The sequence below is a fragment of the Armigeres subalbatus genome, chromosome 1 (genome assembly GCF_024139115.2).
Source record: "Armigeres subalbatus isolate Guangzhou_Male chromosome 1, GZ_Asu_2, whole genome shotgun sequence".
NCBI lineage: Eukaryota > Metazoa > Arthropoda > Insecta > Diptera > Culicidae > Armigeres > Armigeres subalbatus.
This window is the reverse complement of record NC_085139.1, coordinates 279,612,111-279,639,108: the sequence shown is the minus strand read 5'-3', so window position 1 is coordinate 279,639,108 and position 26,998 is coordinate 279,612,111. Positions and strand designations below refer to the sequence as shown.

The window sequence follows — 26,998 nt, the reverse complement described above, 5'->3', positions numbered from 1 at the left end:
AACGGTCGAGACTGGAAATCTCGTTCGGGTCACGACAATGACGCAGCCTATAGTTAATTGAAACTACGTTTTTTGTGATTATATTTGTGCTCTCCGAAATCAAAATAGTAGTGGATTAGAAAATAGATCAGGTGAATATGTAAAACCGAAGTGAAAAAACGAAAGTACAACAAAAAACGACAGATTGTTTACGTCTCCGGTAGGCTCCCTGACGGAAGGGCAGAGGAGTAGGCCGGGAAACTGCAAAGTGCAAAAAAAGGGGACAATGAAAATACAAAAAGACAAAGTGTGTGTCTCCGGCTCTCCTACCGACTGCGCCATTGTCGTGACCCGAACGAGAATTCCAGTCTCGACCATTAGTCCCAACAATACTCAGCAAACTGAACTCACTCCCACTTTTACACGATCATTCCAAACTGTTTACATCGGAGATGGAATGAAGTATTCTTGAACCTGTGGGGAATAAAGTGAGTCGGGAAAAAGGATTCGTTTTTGAAATAAACATAACTATTTTAAAATGACAATAATAAAAAAATGATAACGTATTTGAAATTCAACCGTAGTAGGCATTTGAAATGCCAGCATACTAAGAAGCTAATGAGAAGACATTTGAAATTCAATCTCAGTAGGCTGACAGGGAATTCTATATTGTTCGAATGAAAATAAACGATGGTCATTCAGTGTTCATTTCTTGGAGCGTAAGCACGCTTTCCAATTTTAGGAGTTGAAGACAAATTTTCCGCTGATTGAAGAGCGAGGATTTGTAAGGTTACGACAATGACGCGGTCGTTGCTCCCTCCTAGGTAAGAAACTAGACTAGATGAATATGCGAAAAAAATGGCAAAAAAGTAAAGTAAGCCATAATATTACGGAGAAAAAGAAAAATTTGGATAGCTTCGCGGAAATAACGCGCAGAAAGCAATCCCCGCATAGAACAAATCATACATAGTGTGCGTTGGATTGAACATGATACCAAAGCAACTGTCACGATGCTCAAAAATGAATGACGTGTTTATACGCGTACATAACATGCAAGGACTGATCATCAGCATCCTGTCGGTGTCAACTAACTCGAAGTGTATAGGACTGGTCCCTAATATGTAGTGGCTCAGTGCTCAAGCCAGGTTATCAAAGAAATATCAAATATAGAAGAATGTCATAGAGTTTCATGCCCTAATAAAAAAATGTTCATAATGATTGGTTTTATCGGCGGCTAACTGAATCTTGGCAGCCTTTCTTTTTCACTGGGAGGCTATCGTGTTGGGCCTATTAAGAGTTCCACGATCCATACACCATGATTTGGACTAGAAACGGAAAACGATCGTTCTAGTAGGTCTTCCCCCTGCTGACACAAGCAGCTTTCCATCGAAAACCTAATCACGTCCTAGGCGAGTTCCACAACTCACAGCGACTAAGGGAAGGATTGATGAACATCACGGGCATAGTCCTTCGTCCTTGTTTTTCTCCACATTGTATTGAATTTAGAAATGCCATAGATATAAATATAACCAAAACATCAAATTGATCAAAACCCGGAAAATATTCATTGTAGGCGCTTTGAATTTTCCAGGACTCCCAATTTTTCTTGCAATGCGTAATATATGAGGCAAAAGAAAATGATAAGCCTCAAAATAGCAAAACAAATAGATAAGCTATAAATTTGACCATCAGAAGAGAATAGTAAGCATCAAACAAGAAACGGAATGGCAAAAAAAAATAAAGATAAGCCTGAGATGGAAAGACAAAATGGCAAAAAATAATGGTAAGTCATAGAGAAAAATGAAAATCGCATGATAACTTGGCAAAAAAAAGGTAAGCCAAATCACTTCCTCGGTAAAAGACAATGAGAAGTAATTCGAGATTTGGGCAATGTTGTGAAATTATCGAATTTGCAAAAAACAAGTGGTATGAGGACGACGATGAAAGAAGTAATGAGCATTCAAAAAATATTGGTCTTAGGTTTGACGTTTTGAGCAGCCTGACAAAGAAAAATAATCGTTGGATTACAAAGTAGGCGTGGATGGTCGCAACAAATTCAGATTACTGTTTGATGCGATTCTACAACTTACACGGTTGCGAATGTTAATGATCAACTTCAAGTGTATTCTCGTTGTTGGGAAAATGGATTAAAATAGTTCTGGTAGCGCTTATTTACATTATATACATACGTCAAGTTGTTCTCTAGGCGCTTGTTCACATTATATACTTCGGAATTGGTAGTTTTTATTCATGTACAATTTTCAAACCGTTTTATTGGGAATGGTGGTAATGAGGTTAGAATGTTAACGAATATCTTATACTGCAGGCAAATCTCTCAATTTTGGGTAAAAAAAAACAAGTTTTACTGTGCTTTTGATGTTTATTATGGCAACCATATACAGACACGATCTAGAGTTAACCCTTGATGATTCGATTATGAAGGATTGGATATGAATAGGATTTGGATTTGAATTGGATTTGGATCGTATTTGGATTGGATTTGGATCGTATTTGGATTGGATTTGGATCGGATTTGGATTGGATTTGGATTGGTTTTGGATTGGATTCCGATTAGATTTGGATTGGATTTGGATCGGATTTGGATTGGATTTGGATTTGGATTGGATTTGGATTGAATTTGGTTTGGATTTGGATTGGATTGGGATTGGATTTGGATTGGAATTGGATTAGATTTGGATTAGATTTGGATTAGATTTGGATTGGATTTGGATTGGATTTGGATTGGATTTGGTTGGTTTGGATTGGTTTGGATTGGTTTGGTTGGTTTGGATTGGTTTGGATTGGTTTGGATTGGTTTGGTTGGTTTGGATTGGTTTGGATTGGTTTGGATTGGTTTGGTTGGATTTGGATTGGTTTGGATTGGTTTGGATTTGATTTGGATTGGTTTGGATTGGTTTGGATTGGTTTGGATTGGTTTGGATTGGTTTGGGTTGGTTTGGTTTGGATTGGTTTGGATTGGTTTGGTTGGTTTGGTTGGTTTGGTTTGGTTGGTTTGGATTGGTTTGGATCGGTTTGGTTGGTTGGTTGGATTGGTTGGATTGGTTTGGTTTGGTGGTTGGATTGGTTGGATTGGTTTGGATTGGTTTGGATTGGTTTGGTTTGGTTGGTTTGGATTGGTTTGGATTGGTTTGGATTGGTTTGGATTGGTTTGGATTGGTTTGGATTGGTTTGGATTGGTTTGGATTGGTTTGGATTGGTTTGGATTGGTTGGTTTGGATTGGTTTGGATTGGTTTGGATTGGTTTGGATTGGTTTGGATTGGTTTGGATTGGTTTGGATTGGTTTGGATTGGTTTGGATTGGTTTGGATTGGTTTGGTTGGTTTGGATTGGTTTGGATTGGATTTGGATTGGTTTGGATTGGTTTGGATTGGTTTGGATTGGTTTGGTTGGTTTGGATTGGTTTGGATTGGTTTGGATTGGTTTGGATTGGTTTGGTTGGTTTGGATTGGTTTGGTTGGTTTGGATTGGTTTGGATTGGTTTGGATTGGTTTGGATTGGTTTGGATTGGTTTGGATTGGTTTGGTTGGTTTGGATTGGTTTGGATTGGTTTGGATTGGTTTGGTTGGTTTGGATTGGTTTGGATTGGTTTGGATTGGTTTGGTTGGTTTGGATTGGTTTGGATTGGTTTGGATTGGTTTGGATTGGATGTGGATTGGTTTGGATTGGTTTGGATTTGATTTGGATTGGTTGGATTGGTTTGGATTGGTTTGGATTGGTTTGGATTGGTTTGGATTGGTTTGGTTTGGTTTGGATTGGTTTGGATTGGTTTGGATTGGTTTGGATTGGATTGGTTTGGATTGGTTTGGATTGGTTTGGATTGGTTTGGATCGGTTTGGATTGGTTTGGATCGGTTTGGATTGGTTTGGTTGCGTTGGATTGGTTGGTTTGGATTGGATTGGTTTGGATTGGTTTGGTTTGGATTGGTTTGGATTGGTTTGGATTGGTTTGGTTGGGTTGGTTTGGTTGGATTGGTTTGGATTGGTTTGGATTGGTTTGGATTGGTTTGGATTGGTTTGGATTGGTTTGGATTGGTTTGGATTGGTTTGGATTGGTTTGGATTGTGTTTGGATTGGTTTGGATTGGTTTGGATTGGTTTGGATTGGAGTTGGGTTTGGATTGGTTTGGATTGGTTTGGATTGGTTTGGATTGGTTTGGATTGGTTTGGATTGGTTTGGTTGGAATTGGTTTGGTTGGGTTTGGATTGGTTTGGATTGGTTTGGATTGGTTTGGATTGGTTTGGATTGGTTTGGATTGGTTTGGTTGGTTTGGATTGGTTGGATTGGTTTGGATTGGTTTGGATTGGTTTGGATTGGTTTTGATTGGTTTGGATTGGTTTGGATTGGTTGGATTGGTTTGGTTGGTTTGGATTGGTTTGGATTGGTTTGGGATTGGTTTGGATTGGTTTGGATTGGTTTGGATTGGTTTGGATTGGTTTGGATTGGTTTGGATTGGTTTGGATTGGTTTGGATTGGTTTGGTTGGTTTGGATTGGTTTGGATTGGTTTGGATTGGTTTGGATTGGTTTGGATTGGTTTGGTTGGTTTGGATTGGTTTGGATTGGTTTGGATTGGTTTGGATTGGTTGGATTGGTTTGGATTGGTTTGGATTGGTTTGGTTGGTTTGGATTGGTTTGGATTGGTTTGATTGGTTTGGATTGGTTTGGATTGGTTTGGATTGGTTTGGATTGGTTTGGATTGGATTTGGATTGGTTTGGATTGGTTTGGATTGGTTTGGATTGGTTTGGATTGGTTTGGATTGGTTTGGTTGGATTTGGATTGGTTTGGATTGGTTTGGGATTGGTTTGGATTGGTTTGGATTGGTTTGGTTGGTTTGGATTGGATTGGTTTGGATTGGTTTGGATTGGTTTGGTTGGTTTGGATTAGATTTGGATTGGTTTGGATTGGTTTGGATTAGATTTGGATTGGTTTGGATTGGTTTGGATTGGTTTGGATTGGTTTGGATAAGTTTGGTTGGATTGGTTTGGTTGGTTTGGATTGGTTTGGTTGGTTTGGATTGGTTTGGATTGGTTTGGATTGGATGTGGATTGGTTTGGATTGGTTTGGATTTGGTTTGGATTGGTTTGGATTGGTTTGGATTGGTTTGGATTGGTTTGGTTGGTTTGGATTGGTTTGGTTGGTTTGGATGGTTTGGATTGGTTTGGATTGGTTTGGTTGGTTTGGTTGGTTTGGATTGGTTTGGATTGGTTTGGATTGGATGTGGATTGGTTTGGATTGGTTTGGATTTGGTTTGGTTGGTTTGGATTGGTTTGGATTGGTTTGGATTGGTTTGGATTGGTTTGGATTGGTTTGGATTGGTTTGGTTTGATTTGGATTGGTTTGGATTGGTTTGGATTGGTTTGGATTGGTTTGGTTGGATTGGTTTGGATTGGTTTGGATTGGTTTGGATCGGTTTGGATTGGTTTGGATTGGTTTGGATCGGTTTGGATTGGTTTGGTTTGCGTTGGATTGGTTGGTTTGGATTGGTTTGGATTGGTTTGGTTTGGTTGGATTGGTTTGGATTGGTTTGGATTGGTTTGGATTGGTTTGGATTGGTTTGGATTGGTTTGGTTGGATTGGTTTGGTTGGATTGGTTTGGATTGGTTTGGATTGGTTTGGATTGGTTTGGTTGGTTTGGTTGGTTTGGATTGGTTTGGATTGGTTTGGATTGGTTTGGATGGTTTGGATTGGTTTGGATTGGTTTGGATTGGTTTGGATTGGTTTGGATTGGTTTGGATTGGTTTGGATTGGATTTGGATTGTGTTTGGATTGGTTTGGATTGGTTTGGTTGGTTTGGATTGGTTTGGTTGGAATTGGGTTTGGATTGGTTTGGATTGGTTTGGATTGGTTTGGATTGGTTGGATTGGTTGGATTGGTTTGGATTGGTTTGGATTGGATTGGTTGGTTTGGATTGGTTTGGATTGGTTTGGATTGGTTTGGATTGGTTTGGATTGGTTTGGATTGGTTTGGATTGGTTGGATTGGTTTGGATTGGTTTGGATTGGTTTGGATTGGTTTGGATTGGTTTGGTTGGTTTGGATTGGTTTGGATTGGTTTGGATTGGTTTGGTTGGTTTGGATTGGTTTGGATTGGTTTGGATTGGTTTGGATTGGTTTGGATTGGTTTGGATTGGTTTGGATTGGTTTGGATTGGTTTGGATTTGATTTGGATTGGTTTGGATTGGTTTGGATTGGTTTGGATTGGTTTGGATCGATTTGGATTGGTTTGGATTGGTTTGGATCGGATGTGGATTGATTTTGGATCGGTTTGGATTGGTTTGGATTGGTTTTGTGTTGGTTCGATTGGTTTGGTTGGTTCCGATTAGATTTGGATTGGTTTGGATTGGTTTGGATTGGTTTGGATTGGTTTGGATTGGTTTGGATTGGTTTGGATTGGTTTGGATTAGATTTGGATTGGTTTGGTTGGTTTGGTTGGGTTGGTTTGGTTGGAATAGGTTTGGATTGGTTTGGATTGGTTTGGATTGGTTTGGATTGGTTTGGATTGGAATTGGGTTTGGATTGGTTTGGATTGGTTTGGATTGGTTTGGATTGGTTTGGATTGAATTTGGATTGGTTGGATTGGTTTGGATTGGTTTGGATTGGTTTGGATTGGTTGGATTGGTTTGGATTGGTTTGAATTAGATTTGTATGGGATTTGGATTGGTTTGGATTGGTTTGGTTTGATTTGGATTGGTTTGGATTGGTTTGGATTGGTTTGGATTGGTTTGGTTGGTTTGGATTGGTTTGGATTGGTTTGGATTGGTTTGGATTGGATGTGGATTGGTTTGGATTGGTTGGGTTTGATTTGGTTGGTTTGGATTGGTTTGGATTGGTTTGGATTGGTTTGGGTTGGTTTGGATTGGTTTGGTTGGTTTGGATTGGTTTGGATTGGTTTGGTTGGTTTGGATTGGTTTGGATTGGTTTGGATTGGTTTGGTTGGTTTGGATTGGTTTGGATTGGTTTGGATTGGTTTGGTTGGTTTGGTTGGTTTGGATTGGTTTGGATTGGTTTGGATTGGTTTGGATTGGTTTGGATTGGTTTGGATTGGTTTGGATTGGTTTGGATTGGTTTGGATTGGTTTGGATTGGTTTGGATTGGTTTGGATTGGTTTAGATTTGATTTGGATTGGTTTGGATTGGTTTGGATTGGTTTGGATTGGTTTGGATTGGTTTTGGTTGGTTCCGATTAGATTTGGATTGGTTTGGATCGGTTTGGATTGGTTTGGTTTGGATTGGTTTGGATTGGTTTGGTTTGGTTTGGATTGGATTGGGATTGGTTTGGTTGGGTTGGTTTGGATTGGGTTGGTTTGGATTGGTTTGGATCGATTTGGATTGGTTTGGATTGGTTTGGATCGGATGTGGATTGATTTTGGATCGGATTTAGATTGGTTTGGATTGGTTTGTGTTGGTTCGATTAGATTTGGATTGGTTTGGATCGGTTGGATTAGATTTGGATTGGTTTGGATTGGTTTGGATTGGTTTGGTTTGGATTGGATTGAATTGGTTTGGATTGGTTTGGATTGTGTTTGGATTGGTTTGGATTGGTTTGGTTTGGATTGGTTTGGATTGGTTTGGTTTGGTTTGGATTGGTTTGGATTGGTTGGATTGGTTTGGATTGGAATTGGTTTGGATTAGATTTGGATTGGTTTGGATTGAATTTAGATTGGTTGAATTGGTTTGGATTAAATTTGGATTGGTTTAGATTGGTTTGGATAAGTTTTGGATTGGTTGGATTGGTTTGGATTTGATTTGGATTGGTTTGGATTGGATTTGAATTGAATTTGGATTGGTTTAGATTGGTTGGATAAGATTTGGATAAGATTTGGATTGGTTTGGATTGGTTTGGATTGGGTTTGGATTGGTTTGGATTGGTTTGGATTGATTTGGATTGGATTTGGATTGGATTTGGATTGAATTTGGATTGGATTTGGATTTGGATTGGATTTGGATTGGATTTGGATTTGGAGTGGATTTGAATGGGATTTGGATTGGATTGGATTTGGAATGGATTTTTATTGGATTTGTTAAGGTTATGGATGGTATTTGGATTAGATTATTTTTTTTAATGGTTTAGTAAATCAATAGTTTCAAACAGAATTATCTGACATTATCAGGACAGCGTCAATGATTTAGAGCTTCAAAAAATAAATTCGTAACTGTCATTAATATATAAATAACTGCGCCGGTATGGAATAAAGAATTCTTGTTTTCGTATTATCGACTCCAACTAATTTGCTTATCGGCAAAACAGTAATAGAGTAGAGACGGTGAATATTATGGGGAATAAAGTGAGTCGGGAAAAAGGATTCGTATTTTTGGATTCACGATAAAAATAATGAAATAAACATAAACATAAAAAAATGATAACGTATTTGAAATTCAACCGCAGTAGGCATTTGAAATGCCAGCATACTAAGAAGCTAATGAGAAGACATTTGAAATTCAATCTCAGTAGGCTGACAGGGAATTCTATATTGTTCGAATGAAAATAAACGATGGTCATTCAGTGTTCATTTCTTGGAGCGTAAGCACGCTTTCCAATTTTAGGAGTTGAAGACAAATTTTCCGCTGATTGAAGAGCGAGGATTTGTAAGGTTACGACAGAACCTAAGATAGTTTGCTACACGTTTAGAAGAAACCATAACAAAAGAGTATATGCAAATAGGAAATTTAATTACTGCTTATAACACACTGCTGAGACGTCATTATTTTTTTTTTTTTCGATATTTAATAGACCTTATCTTATATACTACAGCAGCCTGTTTGAATAGTGGTACATGTCCTTTGTGGTGCGTTGAATAGAATGCTTTGAAGGCGTATGTTCATCGCCATCCAGAAATGTCTTGATTAAAAGACGTGGGGGTCTATACGCGAAACCAAATATCTGTTGATCTGTTTCAAATGATAAGGTACCCCGGGGCTAGTTAAAATACTGGGTAAGTGGGTACTATGGCCAGGAACTAATAACCGGGACGTGATTGTCCCGAAGAACCGAGGCGCTAGTGTATTTTACTCAAATTAGGACAAATTTATTTGAAAGTGTGAAGACTTATTTTTTTCACATTTTTGTTGTGAGCACGGATGAGCACGATTATGAGCGCAGGACCAAGCAATTTGCGGCAATATGAGTCCCCAAAAAAACAATAATAAAATTTTTCGCTAACTTTCCGAACACATGCTATATTTTTTACGATATTGAAGTAATCAAGTATCTTTTTTTCAGCAATCAATTCAGAAGAAAACGGAAAGTTTGCTGGTCTCTGCGTTTGAATTCAATTTGGGTTAGATTTAGATTGGATTTGAATCAAATTTGTATAGATAGAAATTGAATTAAATTTAGATTGGATTTGAATTGCATTTGAATTAGATTAGGATTGGATTTCAATTGGATTTGGATTTAGGTTGGATTAAGATTGGATGGGGATTCAGATTCGATTTGAATTAGATTTGGATTTGGATTGGATAAGGGTTGAATTTGGATATGATTAGATTTAAATTGGATTTGGATTATATTTGGATTGGATTTAGATTTGATTAAATTTTGTTTGGATTTGAATTGAATTTGGGATGGATTTGATTTGTATTTGGGTGTGATTTGGATTATATTGAGCTACTTTGTGGGACAACATAGTTACAAAACTACGAATCAAGATTTGTCTTTCGCGACCCACAATAAATCAACTCATGACTCCCCTGGGGGTCGCGACCCACAGTTTGGAAACACATGCTTTCTAGATAGAGTCCTTCAGAGATTCTGAAAGCAATCTTCCAGGATTTCCGTATGAAATCTTTCAGGGAGTACCGAACGGAATGCTTTAGGGGCTTCCGAAGCAATTCATGAACAAGCTGCATGGGAAATTCCTGGCTGAATTTCAGTGATATTTTCTGGAGGATCTCCAATGGAAAGTCCTAAAGGAACTCCCCGAACAATTCTTGAAGGATCACCAGGAGTAATTCTCGGAAGAGCCCCATCAGGAACCGCTCCTATAAAAACTGCAGAGGCAATTTTTTAAAGAATCTCCAGAAGCAATGCCAGGAGGAACTCCAGGAGCAGTTCCTGGGCGAACTACAAAAGCAATTCCTGAAGGAGATCCAGGACCAATTCTTGGATGAACTCCAGGAGCATTTCCTGGAAGATCTTCAGAAGCATTTCCAAGAGGAACTACAGAACTAATTCTTGGAGAAACTCCTGGAAAATATCCAGGATTAACTCTTGGAGTAACACCTGGAGGAACCCTAAGAGCTATTCCTTTCAGAAATATGAGAGCATCTCCTGACGCAATTCTTGCAGGAACTTCTCGTGCATCTCCTTGAGGAGCTCCAGCAGCAATTTCTGGATTAACTAAAAGAGCAATTCCTGGAGGAACTGCAGGAGGAACGCCAGAAGCAAATCCTGGAGGAAGTGTCGAAGCAATTCTCTGGTACTTATTCAAAAGGAGGTATGTGATTTTGTAAACAAAGATTGAAACGTTGATTTCTACAATCTGATAGCACTCCCACGCAAACCATCACTACAGACAGGTAGGGGAAGGCTTCGGTTACCTGTTCGTGCTGTTGTTTTGCGTGGAAGTTCCATTGGATTGGACAAATCGGCGTATGAATATTTGTTTACAAAATCACATACGTCCTTTCGAATAAGTACCCGAGAATTCCTAGAGAAATTTCAGATAGATCTCCAGGATCAGTTCATGGAAGAACCCCCCAAGGAACTCCCGGAGGAATTCAAGGAGCAATTTCGTAAGGAACTCCAGAAGCAATTTCTAGAGGACTATTAGAAAAAATCATTTAATTTCATTTATTTAGTCTACATCTAAACAGATAACACTGAATCAACAATTTGACGCCACAATACACGGTTCGAGGCCGTATCGCTCCATCCTCGGATACGCCCCTTGCTCACCAAGTCGTTTTGCACCTGGTCTGCCCATCTCGCTCGCTGCGCTCCACGCCGTCTCGTACCTGCTGGATCGGAAGCGAACACCATCTTTGCAGGGTTGCTGTCCGGCATTCTTGCAACATGTCCTGCCCATCGTACCCTTCCGGCTTTAGCTACCTTCAAGATACTGGGCTCGCCGTAGAGTTGGGCGAGCTCATGGTTCATTCTTCGCCGCCACACACCGTCTTCCTGCACACCGCAGAAGATGGTCCTGAGCATCCGTCTCTCGAATACTCCGAGTGCTTGCAAGTCTTCCTCGAGCATTGTCCATGTTTCATGTCCGTAGAGGACTACCGGTCTTATTAACGTCTTGTACATGACACATTTGGTGCGGTGGCGAATCTTTTTCGACCGCAGTTTCTTCTGGAGCCCGTAGTAGGCCCGACTTCCACAGATGATGCGCCTTCGTATTTCACGACTAACGTTGTTGTCAGCCGTTAGCAAGGATCCGAGGTAGACGAATTCCTCGACCACCTCGAAGGTATCCCCGTCTATCGTAACACTGCTTCCCTGGCGGGCCCTGTCGCGCTCGGTTCCGCCCACAAGCATGTACTTTGTCTTTGACGCATTCACCACCAGTCCAACTTTTGCTGCTTCACGTTTCAGGCGGGTATACAGTTCTGCCACCTTTGCAAATGTTCGGCCGACAATGTCCATGTCATCCGCGAAACAAATAAATTGATTGTATCTGTTGAAAATCGTACCCCGGCTGTTACACCCGACTCTCCGCATGACAAAGTTGAACAACAGGCACGAAAGTCCATCACCTTGTCTTAGTCCCCGGCGCGATTTGAACGAATTGGAGTGTTCGCCCGAAAACTTCACACAGTTTTGCACCCCATCCACCGTTGCTTTGATCAGTCTGGTAAGCTTCCCAGGGAAGCTGTTCTCGTCCATAATTTTCCATAGCTCTACGCGGTCTATACTGTCGTATGCCGCCTTGAAATCAACGAACAGATGGTGCGTTGGGACCTGCTATTCACGGCATTTTTGAAGGATTTACCGTACAGTAAAGATCTGGTCCGTTGTCGAGCGGCCGTCAACGAAGCCGGCTTGATAACTTCCCACGGGCTCATTTACTAATGGCGACAGACGAGGGAAGATGATCTGGGATATCACTTTGTAGGCGGCATTAAGGATGGTGATCGCTCGAAAGTTCTCACACTCCAGCTTGTCCCCTTTCTTGTAGATGGGGCATATAACCCCTTCCTTCCACTCCTCCGGTAGCTGTTCGGTTTCCCAGATTCTGACTATCAGTTTGTGCAGGAAAGTGGCCAGCTTTTCCGGGGCCATCTTGATGAGCTCAGCTCCGATACCATCCTTACCAGCTGCTTTATTGGTCTTTAGCTGTTGAATGGCATCCTTAATTTCCCTCAAGGTGGGGGCTGGTTGGCTTCCATCGTCCGCTGAACTGACGTACCTCCGTTGCCTTGACTTTTACTGCCTGTACTCTCAGCGCCATCCAAATGTTCTTCGTAGTGCTGCTTCCACCTTTCATCACCACACGTTCATCCGTCAAGATGCTCCCATCCTTATCCCGGCACATTTCGGCTCGCGGCACGAAGCCTTTGCGGGATGCGTTGAGCTTCTGATAGAACTTGCGTGTTTCTTGAGAACGGTACAGCTGTTCCATCTCCTCGCACTCCGCTTCTTCCAGGCGGCGTTTCTTCTCCTGAAAAAGGCGGGTCTACTGTCTCCGCTTCCGTCTATAACGTTCCACGTTCTGCCGGGTACCTTGCTGCAGCGCGACCGCCCGCGCTGCGTCCTTCTCCTCCAGAATCTGTCTGCACTCTTCGTCGAACCAATCGTTCCGTCGACTTCGTCCCATATACTCGACGTTGCTCTCCGCTGCGTCGTTGATGACTGCTTTGACTGTATTCCAGCAGTCTTCAAGAGGGGCCCCATCGAGCTCACCTTCTTCCGGCAACGCTGCCTCGAGATACTGCGCGTTATGCAGTGTCGACATCAGGTTGCTTCAGTCGCTGTAGGTCGTACCGTGGCGCTCGTCGGTACCGAACATTGTTGATGACGGATAGTTTTGGGCACAGTTTAACCATCACCAGATAGTGGTCAGAGTCGATGTTAGCGCCACGATATGTCCTGACGTCGATAATGTCGGAGAAGTGCCGTCCATCAATCAGAACGTGGTCGATTTGTGATTCTGTCTGCAGTGGTGATCTTCAGGTGTACCGATACAGGAGGCTGTGTTGGAAGTAGGTACTGCGAATGGCCATATTCTTGTAGGCGGCGAAATCAATTAGTCGTAGGCCGTTTTCGTTCGTCAGCCGGTGAGCGCTGAACGTCCCAATAGTCGGTCTAAACTCTTCCTTTTGGTCAACCTGAGCGTTCAAATCTCCTATAATGATTTCGACTCACTGACTTTGTCGTACTCACGTTCCAGCTGCGCGTAGAATGCGTCCTTATCATCATCAGTGCTTCCGGAGTGTGGGCTATGGACGTTGATTATGCTGAAGTTGAAGAACCGGCCTTTGATCCTCAACCTGCACATTCTCTCATTGATCGGCCATCACCCGATCACGCGCCTTTGCATATCGCCCATCACTATGAAAGCTGTTCCCAGCTAGTGTGCTCCCGATGAAGTTGAGAGATTTGCAGTTCCACGAACCGAGTTTCCAATCGCTAGTCCCTTTTCGTCGCAGTGGTCTTCGCCGATGGTTCCGGTCCGTACTCTTTTGTTGATTGTTCTTTGCGTATGTTTTTTTAAGGCTGACTTGCAGGGCCTGACACCAAACCCACTAAATTTCCGGAGGACCATTCCTCCTTATTCCCAGTGGACCATGGAGCACAGTTTCACTTAGAGTCCCTCGCTGGCACTCGGACGATGATCAGCCGCCCCTAACATGCAGAACAGACATTGTTGTGAGCCGATCCTGACATGGAGAACAGACGCTCAGTAAGATTTGCACCTCCGGAGAGGAGCAAACCCTTCCTCCCTTCCCTGTCAGCATACGACCATAGTTCCCACCGGGGTTGGTAACCCGATTTTTCCTAAGGTTCAAACATCCCAGGAGCAATTCCTGGAGGAAATGTATAATATCTCTTCTTGGACCACCTTATGGACGAACCAGGAACTAATATAGAAACTTTCTTTCAAAGAAACTCTTGGCGAAACTTTCCGAGCAATTCCTAGAAGAACTCCAGAAGCAACTAACTCCAGGAGAAATTCTTAGAAGCACTCCTGAAGCAATTCCTGGAGAAACTGCAGGAGCAATTGCCAGAGAAACTCTAAGAGCAATTCCTTGATGATCTCCAAGAGCAACTCCTGGAGGAATACCAAGAGTAATTCCTAGAGGAACTTCAGAAGCAACTGCTGGAGATACTACATAAGAAATTCCTAGAAATGTTCCAAGAACAACTGAGGCAATACTAAGAGGAACTCCAGTCTTTCAAGGCTAGCTCTAGCTAAAAGTATGATGCGTGAAAGATGTTCCTGACCGGAAACAACGAGAAAAAATTATACCTTGGCCCGAAAATTGCTTGCTTTAGTCTCATTGAATAATTATAGAACTTTGGCTTACATTTTTGCCTTTCTCGTATACTAAGTATACGGTAAAGGCTATATGATCACTCCAAAAACAAACTTTTTATAGGAGACCCGGAGACCCATAGTGTTATATACCGATCGACTCAGTTCGACGAATTGAGGTGATGTCTGTGTGTATGTGTGTGTGTGTGTGCGCAAAACTATGCAAAAATGTCACTAATTTTTCGGGCACATATCCTTAACCGATTTGCTCACAACAAGTTGCAAAATTGGTTATATCGGACTATGGGCTCAAAAGTTATGGTCAAAATACTATTTTTATAACTCACGAGAATGGCTCCATTACTGCTAGGTGGATTAATCTGGGTTTTCTTCTTTTGTTTGACTGTGCAAAACCCACACCATGGAAACGAGATTATGTTGCTTAACGTGGTCTAGAAATAAAAATAATACCAGAGGGAAATGATAAATAAACAATTAAATAAAGGATTCGATGTTTACAACTGCCACTGAAGGAGCTCTATCCTATCCAATCTATTTACAACAGCTAGGAAATAGAACTAGAACTAGTCACCAGACAGATAAACAAGGCTATTATATATAGTATTATTATTATATTATTATATATAGCATTATATATATATATATATATATATATATATTACAGTCAAATTTCCATGAGTCGATATCGAAGGGACCATCGACTCATGGAAGTATCGAGATGTGGAATAGAAAGTCCTTTGAAACTTGTTTGAAGGGACCATCACAGTAACCCAGAAAATATTTTTTAACATGGCAGAATTCGCCTCCATGAGTCGATATCGAGACATAGAACATCGACTCATGGAGGTTTGACTGTATACATCTTCTTCTTCTTCTTATTGGCATTACATCCCCACACTGGGACAGAGCCGCCTCGCAGCTTAGTGTTCATTAAGCACTTCTAGACCAGACCGGGCCCTCCTTAGCCGTGCGGTAAGACGCGCAGCTACAAAGCAAGACCATGCTGAGGGTGGCTGGGTTCGATTCCCGGTGCCGGTCTATGCAATTTTCGGATTGGAAATTGTCTCGACTTCCCTGGGTATAAAAGTATCATCGTGCTAGCCTCATGATATACGAATGCAAAAATGGTAACCTGGCTTAGAAATCTCGCAGTTAATAACTGTGGAAGTGCTTAATGGACACTGAGCTGTGAGGCGGCTCTTTCCCAGTGTGGGGATGTAATGCCAATAAGAAGAAGAAGACCGGCACCGGAAATCGAACCCATCCACCCTCAGCATGGTCTTGCTTTGTAGCCACGCGTTGGGACGTCCTGATCGTCTCGGCCGGTATGGCACTAGTAGTAGCAAATGGTCATATCCATGGGGACCGCGGAATCATTTTTCTGACTATGTAACATTGTAACTGTAACTTTTCTATTTATGTGTTGTTCCAGGTGAGGCCCGTTTGCATACGTTTGGAAAGAAGCAAGCACACTTTTAACGTGCAGTATATGCAGATCGGTGAGAACGTGAAAATAATCGATTAATTGCAAAAACGAAACGTCTCTACAGTTGTCATATTTTGATTTCTTGATAACGCTTGTGGCGTTAGCGTAGCAATGTCAGTCGACGCTGATCGAATATTGAGCTCAGCGTAAAACGCTGTGCAACACATGCGCACTAAACTTCAAAACCCCTTCGCACGAACGACTATACTTTAAACATCTGTATACATATGTATGAGGACAGTGCATCGAATGAACTAAACGAAGGTTTTACCGTCTGAGAGGTGCCAACCTTCTCTGTACATTGAGTTTATTTGTAATACATTTCCGCGCCTCTCAAACGTGAAAACTCAAACAAGTTCGTCCGGTGTACTGGCCCGTATTGGATTGTCCGTGTTGTTCCGAAAGTAAAATTATTTCTGTTGTTATTTACGCCACATTCTAACAATATTGAAAATAAAAGTATAACGAATGATGTAATAATAAATACATACAAACGCATGGCTACTTCTACTTCTACTTCTACTTCTGGGAAAAAATAAACGCATGGCATAAATTATCAAAGTGGTAATGACAGACCTCGGAAATTGAGAACAGGATGAGCGTTCTCTCCGATTGTACCTCTTGCTGATCGTCGTTCTGCGCCTTCGAATCGGAATATCCCCGTTCCCACTATCCAGTGGGCAGTCAGTGAAAGTTAGCTGGAGGCTGCCGAACTTAACATCTTGCTCGAGACGCAGTTTGGTTTTCGATCGGACGAACGCGCGCAGTGGAAATACAAACACATTGGCTCTGGCGTGCATTTTTCGACAGTTTGACATGACATTTAGAAAATTCAAATATCCTTCTATTAGTTGCACTTACTCAGTTAAGATTATTATATAATTGTTTAGATGGTTTAAAATTAAGGAGCTGTTGAGGTCGCAGTCCGTATCTGTAAAGACACAATCAAGTGGAGGAATAGAATGTGATAGTACGAACTCGACTTATGAGAAGTAAATGCTTTAAAGTTCATGAGTTCAAATCAAAGATACTTTGTCAAGTTCATTCCAAAAATCTACAAATCTTTAAATCTATAAATCTAAAAATCCAAAAATCTAAATACTTAAAAATCTAAAATTTTAAAAATCTAAAAATCTTAAAAATCAAAAAATTCATTTCTGACATACATAAGTAACAGTGCACGTATTAAAACTGCACAAAAAAGTAAGGCATAAGTTAAAACACCCCCAGGTTGGAATTTTTGCTTTCGGATTTAGTAATTTTCAAACAGTCATCGATTTATAACAATTGTCAAAAATGAATAACATTTATTTACCTGATAATAATGAAGACTTGGGTATGATATACAAAAAAAAACAGATCTTAAAAATACATTATTGTTTAATGTCCCTCTTCCATGTTAACCGAGTCACCGCACAATCGAAGAGTGGTGGTGAAACGGTTAACATGGTTGTGGGACATAAAACGAGTTGACGAGCTCCTCTTCAAAAAATCCATCCCGTGGAAAGCTTGACAAGTATTGCAAATTTCATTATTCTTTTTGTTGGATGTTTATTCAAAATCATGTTGAAATTTGACCTTCCTGTCAAGTGGAACCGCATGCAGAGCAAGGCTCTAGCCAGGGAAATATGTCCTGGTTGTCTTCAGGGTCAAGAAGGTAAGACATGAAAAAAAAACAAATAAAAAAAATCATAAAATTCATTACTATGTCTGAACCTCGATTAGTGCAAATGCACAACATGTGCAAGATTTAGTTCGAAAAATGTATTGAAGGGTAACATCTTCTTATGGTGGGGTTTGGTCCCACGAAACCAGTGCGCCAGTCAGGTGCATTCCCTACTAAGCTTCGAAGGACCTCCATATTGTCCTCCGCAGCTCAGAGGACTACGGAAAAGATCAAATTTCCAGGCACATAGCCGAACTCTCGCAATCTGATTTTGAAACCAACGCTTTTACACGTAATGGTTTTGTGCAATGCCAACCGAGTAGGATGAGTATGTAGTTATGTCTGGCGTCCACACACAGCTTCATCGGCAATTGCGCTCAAAAAAGTAGGGTTGTGTGATCGTTAAGGGTATGCGATAACACACTTTTTCCTAACGAAACGAAACGGAACGAAATTTAAAATGTCTGTTGATTCGGATCGAAACGGAACGAAATATGGATTTACTTTCGAAACTTCGAAACGAAACAAAATCAAGGTTCATTTGATTCGAAATTTTTCGAAACGAAACGAAATTTCAATTTTTTTTTCCACGGAATTTTGATTAAATTGGTTTTACATTATGTTTGGGCTTTCACCCCCCATGCACGCCGCTGAACTACTCTGCTGCCGGCTGGTTGAAGCAATATCTGCACTGCGTAGTGAAGCTCAATAAATCGACGGACGGACGGATGGGTTGGAAGAGCAATGCTACACACTATCCATTTGACCATTGCTGCTCAGCGACGATCAGAGAACGCAGTTTGCCATCTATTTCTACAGCCACACACACTGGTGGCGACATCAACAACAACCGATGGACACAGTTCGGGTGGATATTCTCTCGCGCTGGTCAATATGATCATCCTCGCATGCATGACGTCACCGATGTCGATCATCAGAGAAAGGTGGATGGATGGATTAATCTGATGCAGACATCGGTGGTAGTCCACTCCGAGCAAACAACGTGTGCGGTTTTTACGGTTTTACTTATACGCCAAATTAAACAATGATTAAATGATAGTTTTTCAGACCGCATCGTGCTTTCGTGCTGTGCGGTTCTTTTCTCTCGTTGCGGAAGGAAGTTTTTAATACTACCCGAAGCTATTTTAATTTCAACGGTGCTTCTCAGCGCTATTTGTACCCACTGATCCCGTAACGATCTTTGCAAGGACCCGTGCCTTCGTTTTACGTTGGACCCGTTTGCGAAAGTAAAATTCCGACAAGCGGTGGTAATCCTGCAGGGACACCGTTCTGGGAAAAAACCTCTTAGAAGGTCACGTCTCCACGTTCAGCAATGAGCATTAATAAAAACAAGAGGAAGGGAGAGTCTCTGAATTCTCCACTTCCTTCAAAGAAACAAGGTTTCAAGACCGTCCTGCCCAAGCGCGGAAAAAATAGAAGGAAGCTGGAGACTTCAGAGATTCCTTCTAAATCTAACGTTGACATTATTTCTTCTCCCATCGAACTGAGCAATCAGTTCGATTTGATTAATAACGAATTTGAGGAAATCGAATCTACCTCTAGCCCAGGTGATTCGATTCATGCGATGAAACAAAGGATTCCGCCAATTGTGGTATCTGTTGCCGAGTTTTCTGGCTTCCGGAATGAGATTTTGAGTAACCTTCAGGGGATCAAGGTTTCATTTCAGATTGCTAGGAAGGGTGACTGCCGCGTTTTGCCGGGATCCTTTGACGATCGCAAACGTCTTCTTCAGTATTTAACTGAGAAGCGCCATAAATTCTTCACATACGACGACAAAACTGAGCGATTGTTCAAAGTCGTCTTGAAAGGTCTGCCCAGTGATGACAAATCACTGGATGAGATAAAATTGAAATTTCTCAATTACTTGGATTTTCACCAGTCCAAGTAATTAAGATGAAAAAGAAATCCCACTCTGGTACTTCCCAAAGGGCATTTCTCAAGAATTTTATTTAGTTCATTTTAACAAAAATGAACTAAATAATATGGAAAGTTTGGAAAAGGCCTGTATTATGTCCCATGTCCGTGTTACATGGGAACATTTCCGCAGGCCTGGGGGAAATTTCCAAAACCCCACACAGTGCCGTTAGTGGCAAAAGTGGGGTCACGGAACTAAACATTGCCATATAGATGCTAAATGCATGATTTGTGGTGGAACCTCTTATGCCAAGGACGCATGTCCTGTGAGAGAAGATTCCAATAAATTTAAGTGCGCAAATTGTGGGGGGAATCATAAATCCAATTTCTGGGAATGCCCTTCACGCAAAAATCTTTTGAATTCCCGTGCAAAATTGATGACGGGAAATTCCAATCGGATCCCAGATTCGACGGGTAGAAATTTTTCAAACGCTCAAAATTCGAAACCGGTTACCGGTCGAGCAATTCATACCCACCACAATTTTACAAACAAATTTTGCCGCTCGCCAACGGGTAGCAAGCACTTCAGTAAATTCCAATTTTTCCAATGTACCTACGTATGCAAACATCGCTGCTGGTAGACAAAATTTCTCTTCTCAAAATGAGGTTTATACCCATGTCCCAACGGAAAATAACGGTCATGTTGCCGATTCAGGTAGCATGTCTGCTTCCGATTTTGATTTTTTAACTGAACAATTGCATCACATGATTGATGCAATGTTCAAAGCAAATACCATTCCTGAAGCTGTTCAGGTTGGTATAAAGTACACACAAAAAATTGTTATCGGACTCCGTTTCAATGGATCCAAATAATTGTGTGAAAGTTCTAAATTGGAATGCCCGTTCTCTAAAAGGTAAGGAAGATGAATTATTCAACTTCCTTTCAGTTCATAATGTGCATATTGCCATTATAACTGAAACTTATTTAAAACCAGGACTCTCCATTAAAAGAGATCCAAATTATTTTATCTACAGAAATGATCGTCTTGACAGCGCCTGTGGTGGGGTCGCCATTGTCATTAATAGACGTATCAAACATAAATCATTTTCTTCGTTCGAAACCAAAGTTTTTGAAACCTTGGGAGTTTCTGTTGAAACAAATTTTGGACAATTTTCCTTCATTGCAGCTTACTTGCCTTTTCAATGCAATGGGCAGCAAAAGAATTTGTTGAAAGCTGATCTTCAAATTCTGACTCGCAACAAATCAAAATTCTTCGTAATTGGTGACTTCAATGCCAAACACCGTTCATGGAATAATGCTCAAAGCAATTCCAATGGTAAAATTTTATTTGAAGATTGTTCTGCGGGATATTATACTATTCAATATCCCAATGGACCAACTTGTTTTTCTTCCAGTCGAAATCCTTCTACAATTGATTTAGTTTTAACGGATTCAAGTCAGCTGTGTGGCCAATTGGTAACTCATGCTGACTTTGACTCTGATCACCTTCCTGTGACATTTGAAATCTCACAAGAAGCCATTTATAATCCAATCAGCTCTACTTTTAATTATCATAGAGCTGATTGGGATTTATATAAAACGTATATCGATAGGAATTTTGATGTTGATATTCCTCTCGATACCAAAAGTGATATTGATAATGCTCTCGTATCTTTGACAAATTTAATTGTCGAAGCCAGAGGCATTGCAATTCCTAAATGTGAAATTAAATTCAACTCCATTATTATTGACGACGATCTTCAGCTACTGATCCGTTCTAAAAATGTGAGGCGAAGGCAATACCAAAGAACTCGCGATCCTACTTTAAAAGTTATTTGGCGAGATTTGCAAAATAAAATTAAAAAAACGTTTCGCTATTCTGAGAAATACCAACTTTGAGAATAATGTCTCGAAGTTGGATCCCAGTTCGAAACCCTTTTGGAAATTAACGAAAATTCTTAAAAACCTCAAAAGCCAATACCAGCGCTTAAAGAGGGAAATAAAATTTTATTAACAAATGGCGACAAGGCTCAAAAACTTGCTCAGCAGTTCGAGAGTGCCCATAATTTTAGTCTAGGTCTCACTAGTCCAATTGAGGATCAGGTTACACGAAGCTCGAAGACATTCTCAACCAAGATAATGTTTTTGACCCTTCGTTGGGAACTAATTTGGATGAAGTGAGATCTATTACTAGAAAATTTAAAAATATGAAAGCCCCAGGTGATGATGGTATTTTCTACATACTTATCAAAAAACTTCCTGAGAGCTCTTTATCCTTTTTGGTTAATTTATTTAACAAATGTTTTCAATTGGCATACTTCCCAGATAAATGGAAAAACGCCAAAGTTGTTCCAATTTTGAAGCCGGACAAAAATCCAGCTGAGGCTTCTAGTTATCGCCCAATCAGTTTGCTTTCTTCAATAAGCAAACTGTTTGAAAAGATTATTTTAAATAGAATGATGGTTCATATTAATGACAATTCTATTTTGCTGATGAGCAATTTGGTTTTCGCCATGGGCATTCAACCACTCATCAGTTATTAAGAGTTACGAACTTAATTCGGCTCAACAAATCTGAAGGATATTCGACTGGAGTTGCTCTTCTTGATATAGAGAAAGCATTTGATAGTGTTTGGCATGAAGGTTTGATTGTAAAATTGATGAATTTTAATTTTCCTCTGTACATTATTAAACTGATCCAAAATTATTTATCAGATCGCTCACTGCAGGTAAACTATCAGAATTCTAAATCTGATAGATTACCTGTTAGAGCTGGTGTTCCCCAAGGCAGCATACTGGGGCCCATATTGTATAACATTTTTACTTCTGACTTACCTGATTTACCACCAGGGTGTCAAAAATCTTTGTTTGCAGATGACACAGGTCTCTCAGCCAAAGGGCGAAGCCTTCGTGTCATTTGTAGTAGATTGCAAAAAAGTTTGGATATTTTCTCCACTTACTTGCAAAAATGGAAAATTTCCCTGAATGCTTCCAAAACTCAGCTTATAATTTTCCCACATAAGCCGAGAGCTTCTTATTTGAAACCTTCTAGCAGACATATTGTCACTATGAATGGGGTTCCAATTAATTGGTCTAGCGAAGCTAAATATTTAGGACTTCTGCTAGATCAAAATTAACTTTAAAAATCACATTGAAGGCCTTCAAGCCAAATGTAACAAATATATTAAGTGTCTATATCCACTTATAAACAGAAAATCAAAACTTTGTCTTAAGAACAAACTTTTGATTTACAAACAAATTTTTAGACCAGCCATGTTGTATGCTGTGCCAATATGGACTAGTTGCTGCAATACCAGAAAGAAGGCACTTCAGAGGATTCAAAATAAAATTTTGAAAATGATTCTGAAGTTACCTCCGTGGTATAGTACCAATGAACTTCATAGAATTTCTAATATTGAGACATTGCAACAAATGTCCAACAAAATAATTTCAATTTTAGATAAAAATCGTTGCAATCTTCTATTGCAACGATTAGCTCCTTGTACCCTTAGTATAAATTAGGTTAAGTTTAGTTTAAGTAGAAAACATTGTAATTCCTACATGGTTTAATTCAACCAGAGGAAATATCGTAACTGCCAGAGGCAATTGAAATGTATTAATAATATCTAAAAGCGTAACATAGCAAATAAGGATGATAGTGTTAAGAAAACACGGAACACCTAGTCTAAGAGATAAATGCATGTATTAGATAATTAGCAAATAAAATTAGTAGAAAAAAAAAAAAAAAAAAACGTGTGCGGTTTATACGGTTATACTTATACGCTAAATTAAACAATGATTAAATGATAGTTTAAGTTGAGAAATACGTAATTTATTTCGGTTAGAAGAAACTCAATATCGTCCTGGGGTTTATCGTTCTTCCCTTGATGATACGGACGGAAAGTTCTCCGATAGTGCTTGGGCGATTGTGTGATTCCTGAACGATTTTGGTGGAAATTGTGCATTGAAAACTGATCATTCCGGAGCCTTTTGGCAAAACTGATTGTGTCTGGCTTTTGGAGCCTAGTCGCGAGTGTAGTCCTTCTTGCGACCATCGAAGGTAGGCCCCGGAGCGGACATTTGGTCCTAGCGAACCGGATTCCGTCGGAACCGGACAGGATAAAAGTTTGAGCAAGTAGGATTATCGCCATCAAACGCTCCGTTGTGCTATTGGCTGTTGTGATCACCATATAATAGTGCATCGCCATTATCCCCGAAGAAGAATAGCGATCACGGAAAAAGGACATATCGAGCGGGAAGGATTTTCACCATTTGCTGCATATTGTCGGTGCAAATAATAGCGAATCGCCATCATGGTCGTGGAAGCATAGTGGACAAAGGACACCTAAGGATTGTCATTTTCGCGCGCAAGCAAACCCTGTTGGTTTCCTGAAGGCTACGGAATCAGGGTGGATTAGAGGCTTTGGATAGCGACGGGTCGGAAGACTACATTTGAACATTTGTGTATGTCTGCCGAGGCGTGGACGTCAGATACTCCACCAACTAATTAAAATTATATCCTCTTTGGCTTGGTTCATATTCATCCCTACACATCATACATTTATTTGAGGCTTATTTTGCTGAACGGTTTATTTGGATGCGTTCTACTACATATTGATACGGGCATTGGTAGTGCCGTTGTTTTCTCTGGGTGAGTTACACGGTATATGTCCCGTCGAAGCTATTTATTTGGATACTACAGTTTTTATCCCTCCTCTTCACATCATTCGGTGCAAGATTTGAACGATTTTTTGAACGCCAGGCCGGCTAATTTGAACATTTGGGAATTTTATGCTGAATTGCTGCTCCTGTGACGCTGTTCACTCGGTCAGGTGAGTTGAACAGTATATGTGCAGCCGAAGTGAAGACTTGTGAGATACTACAGCCTCATTTTTCATCTTTCTTCGTCCGATCAACGAATGATCAACTGCGGCCATGTCGAGGAGCCAGGCCGCGACGTATAAGGTGCTAGTAGCAAAGCTGTCCGAAGTACAGCAGTGTTTCAACGATATTTGGAGCTTCGTTGAAGATTTTCCCGAGGATGCTACCCTTAACCAAGTCACGGTTCGTTTAGAAAGGCTAGACGAATTGCGTGAGAAGTTCTCCGAGTACCTTATCGAGGTCAAAACGCACGACAACCATGACGATAAGGCGAATCCTTTGACAAAGGAAAGGCAGGAGTTCAGCGAACGCTTCTACCAAGCGAAAGCGTTTTTGTTGGACCAAGTCAAGCTGAAGCAGGAGCCAGTGGACTTGAATCAGACCAATGCGACTGGTCTCGGGAATCTTGATCATGTCAAGTTACCGCAGATCAAGCTCCAAACTTTTGGTGGCAACGTGGAAGAGTGGCTTAGTTTCCGCGATCTCTTTTCGTCCTTGATCCATGGCAAGGCGGATCTCCCTGAGGTAGAAAAGTTCTACTACCTCAAGGGGTGTCTACAAGGGGAATCGAAGAATTTGATTGATTCTCTCCCGATCACCAGTGCCAACTACAAGATCGCTTGGGATCTCCTACTCAAGCGGTACGACAACAGCAAGCATCTGAAGAAGCTGCAAGTGCAAGCGCTGTTCAAGCTTCCCTGTTTGACGAAGGAGTCCTCGTCTGATCTGCACGCACTCGTCGACGGCTTCGAGAGAATAGTTCAGACCTTGGACAATATAGTTCAACCCGCGGATTATCGGGATTTGCTGTTGGTTAATATGCTAACTACACGCTTGGATCCTGTTACGCGTCGTGGATGGGAGGAGTTTTCGTCCACCAAACAACAAGACACGGTGGAGGAGTTGAGCGATTACCTTCAGCGTCGCATTCGTATGCTGGAGTCTCTTCCAGCGAAGTCAGCGTAATCGAAAAGCACTCCCCAGTGGCAACAAGCAGGAAAATCCAAGGCAACCTCCATCAAGAGCAGCTACAGCACTACTCAGGCAGTAGGAGGACGATGCATAGTATGTGGCGCTAGTCACTTGCTGTTCCAGTGCAGCGTATTTCAAGCGATGTCGCAGTTCGAAAAGGAAGGAGTCCTCAGAAGCCATTCGCTGTGCCGGAACTGCTTCAAACTTGGACATCACGCGAAGGAGTGTCAGTCCAAATTCTCCTGTCGCTTCTGCCAAGGTCGCCATCATTCGCTGGTTTGCTTCAGGTATGGCAAGGACAGTTCATCGAAGCCAGCGGTGAATACGAAGGCTACGAAATCCACCGCTCCGAGAGAAGTTCGCGATTCTACGGAACAAGCTACTTCGCGTGCCAGTTCAAACGTTAACCCTAATGTACCCGATCCCCAAGTATCCAATATGGCGGCTTCAGACACGGTTGTGGGACATGGATCTACTCGACAGGCAAAGGTACTGCTGGCGACTGCTGTCTTAATTGTTGAAGACAACAGTGGCCATCGCTATCCAGCTCGCGCTCTTCTAGACTCTGGATCGGAGAGCAATTTCGTAACAGAAGGACTCAGTCAACGGATGAAAGTCAGACGCAGCAAGGTGGACGTCAAGATCTCTGGAATTGGCCAGGCAGTTACCAAGGTTAGACAGCAGCTGGAGGCCACCGTTCGATCGAGACTGACGGATTTTTCTCAACGTATGAGTTTCCTCGTTCTACCGAAGGTGACCGTCAACCTGCCAACTTCATCGATCAACATCGAGGAGTGGAACGTACCAGATGGAATCGAATTGGCCGATCCATCGTTCAATGTCTGCATGGGTGTGGACATGGTTCTGGGAATTGAATCATTTTTCCATTTCTTCAGAAGCGGGCGGCAGATTTCGTTGGGAGAGCGACTGCCGGCCCTTAATGAGTCCGTTTTCGGTTGGGTCGTTTGTGGAGGAGCATCGGTTTCTAACCAATCGCTGAACATCAGCTGCAACGTGTCGGCTTCAGAAGGCCTAGAAGAATTAGTAGCCCGATTTTGGTCCTGCGAGGAGGTCGGAGTTACCGAAAACTATTCGCCGCAAGAAGCACGTTGTGAGGAGCACTTCGTTCGAACGGTCCGACGTGGAGAGGACGGCCGTTATACAGTTTCGTTGCCGAAGGATGAAGACGTGTTGAATCAAATTGGCGAGTCAAGGGGCATCGCAGTTCGTTGTCTTCAAAGCACGGAGCGCAGGTTATCGAAGGATGCAGAGCTCCGTGGCCAATACTGCTCTTTTATGGAGGAGTATCTTCAACTCGGCCACATGACCAAGGTCGAGATTACGCAAATTCAACCGAAGCGCTGCTATCTACCACACCATCCGGTAGTTAAGGAAGCCAGTACCACTACCAAGGTTCGAGTTGTGTTCAACGCTTCAAGCGAAACGTCAACTAGGGTGACGTTGAATGATGCACTGCTAGTGGGACCCATCATACAAGACGATCTTCGATCGATCATCATGCGGAGTCGGACGAAACAAGTGATGCTTGTGGCGGACGTCGAGAAAATGTTTCGACAAGTCCTGGTTTGTGAGGAAGACAGACCCTTGCAATCCATCTTGTGGCGATCATCACCGGAGGAGGAAATTAGTGCGTTTCAGCTGAATACTGTCACGTACGGCAC

At 41.5% G+C, this 26,998-nt stretch overlaps 1 protein-coding gene across 2 annotated transcripts in view; it reads right to left on the bottom strand.

The window, feature by feature from the left end:
• LOC134214818 (uncharacterized) overlaps positions 1-26,998 on the bottom strand; it is a 199,965-nt gene that overhangs the window by 2,078 nt on the left and 170,889 nt on the right. For both annotated transcript variants that reach the window (XR_009979928.1, XM_062694118.1), the window contains exon 3: positions 14,763-14,867. Coding sequence is in view for 1 of the 2 variants with exons in the window: in XM_062694118.1 (XP_062550102.1) it covers positions 14,763-14,867 (105 nt within the window). In the remaining variant the exon portion in view is untranslated. The remainder of the gene's footprint in view (positions 1-14,762; positions 14,868-26,998) is intronic.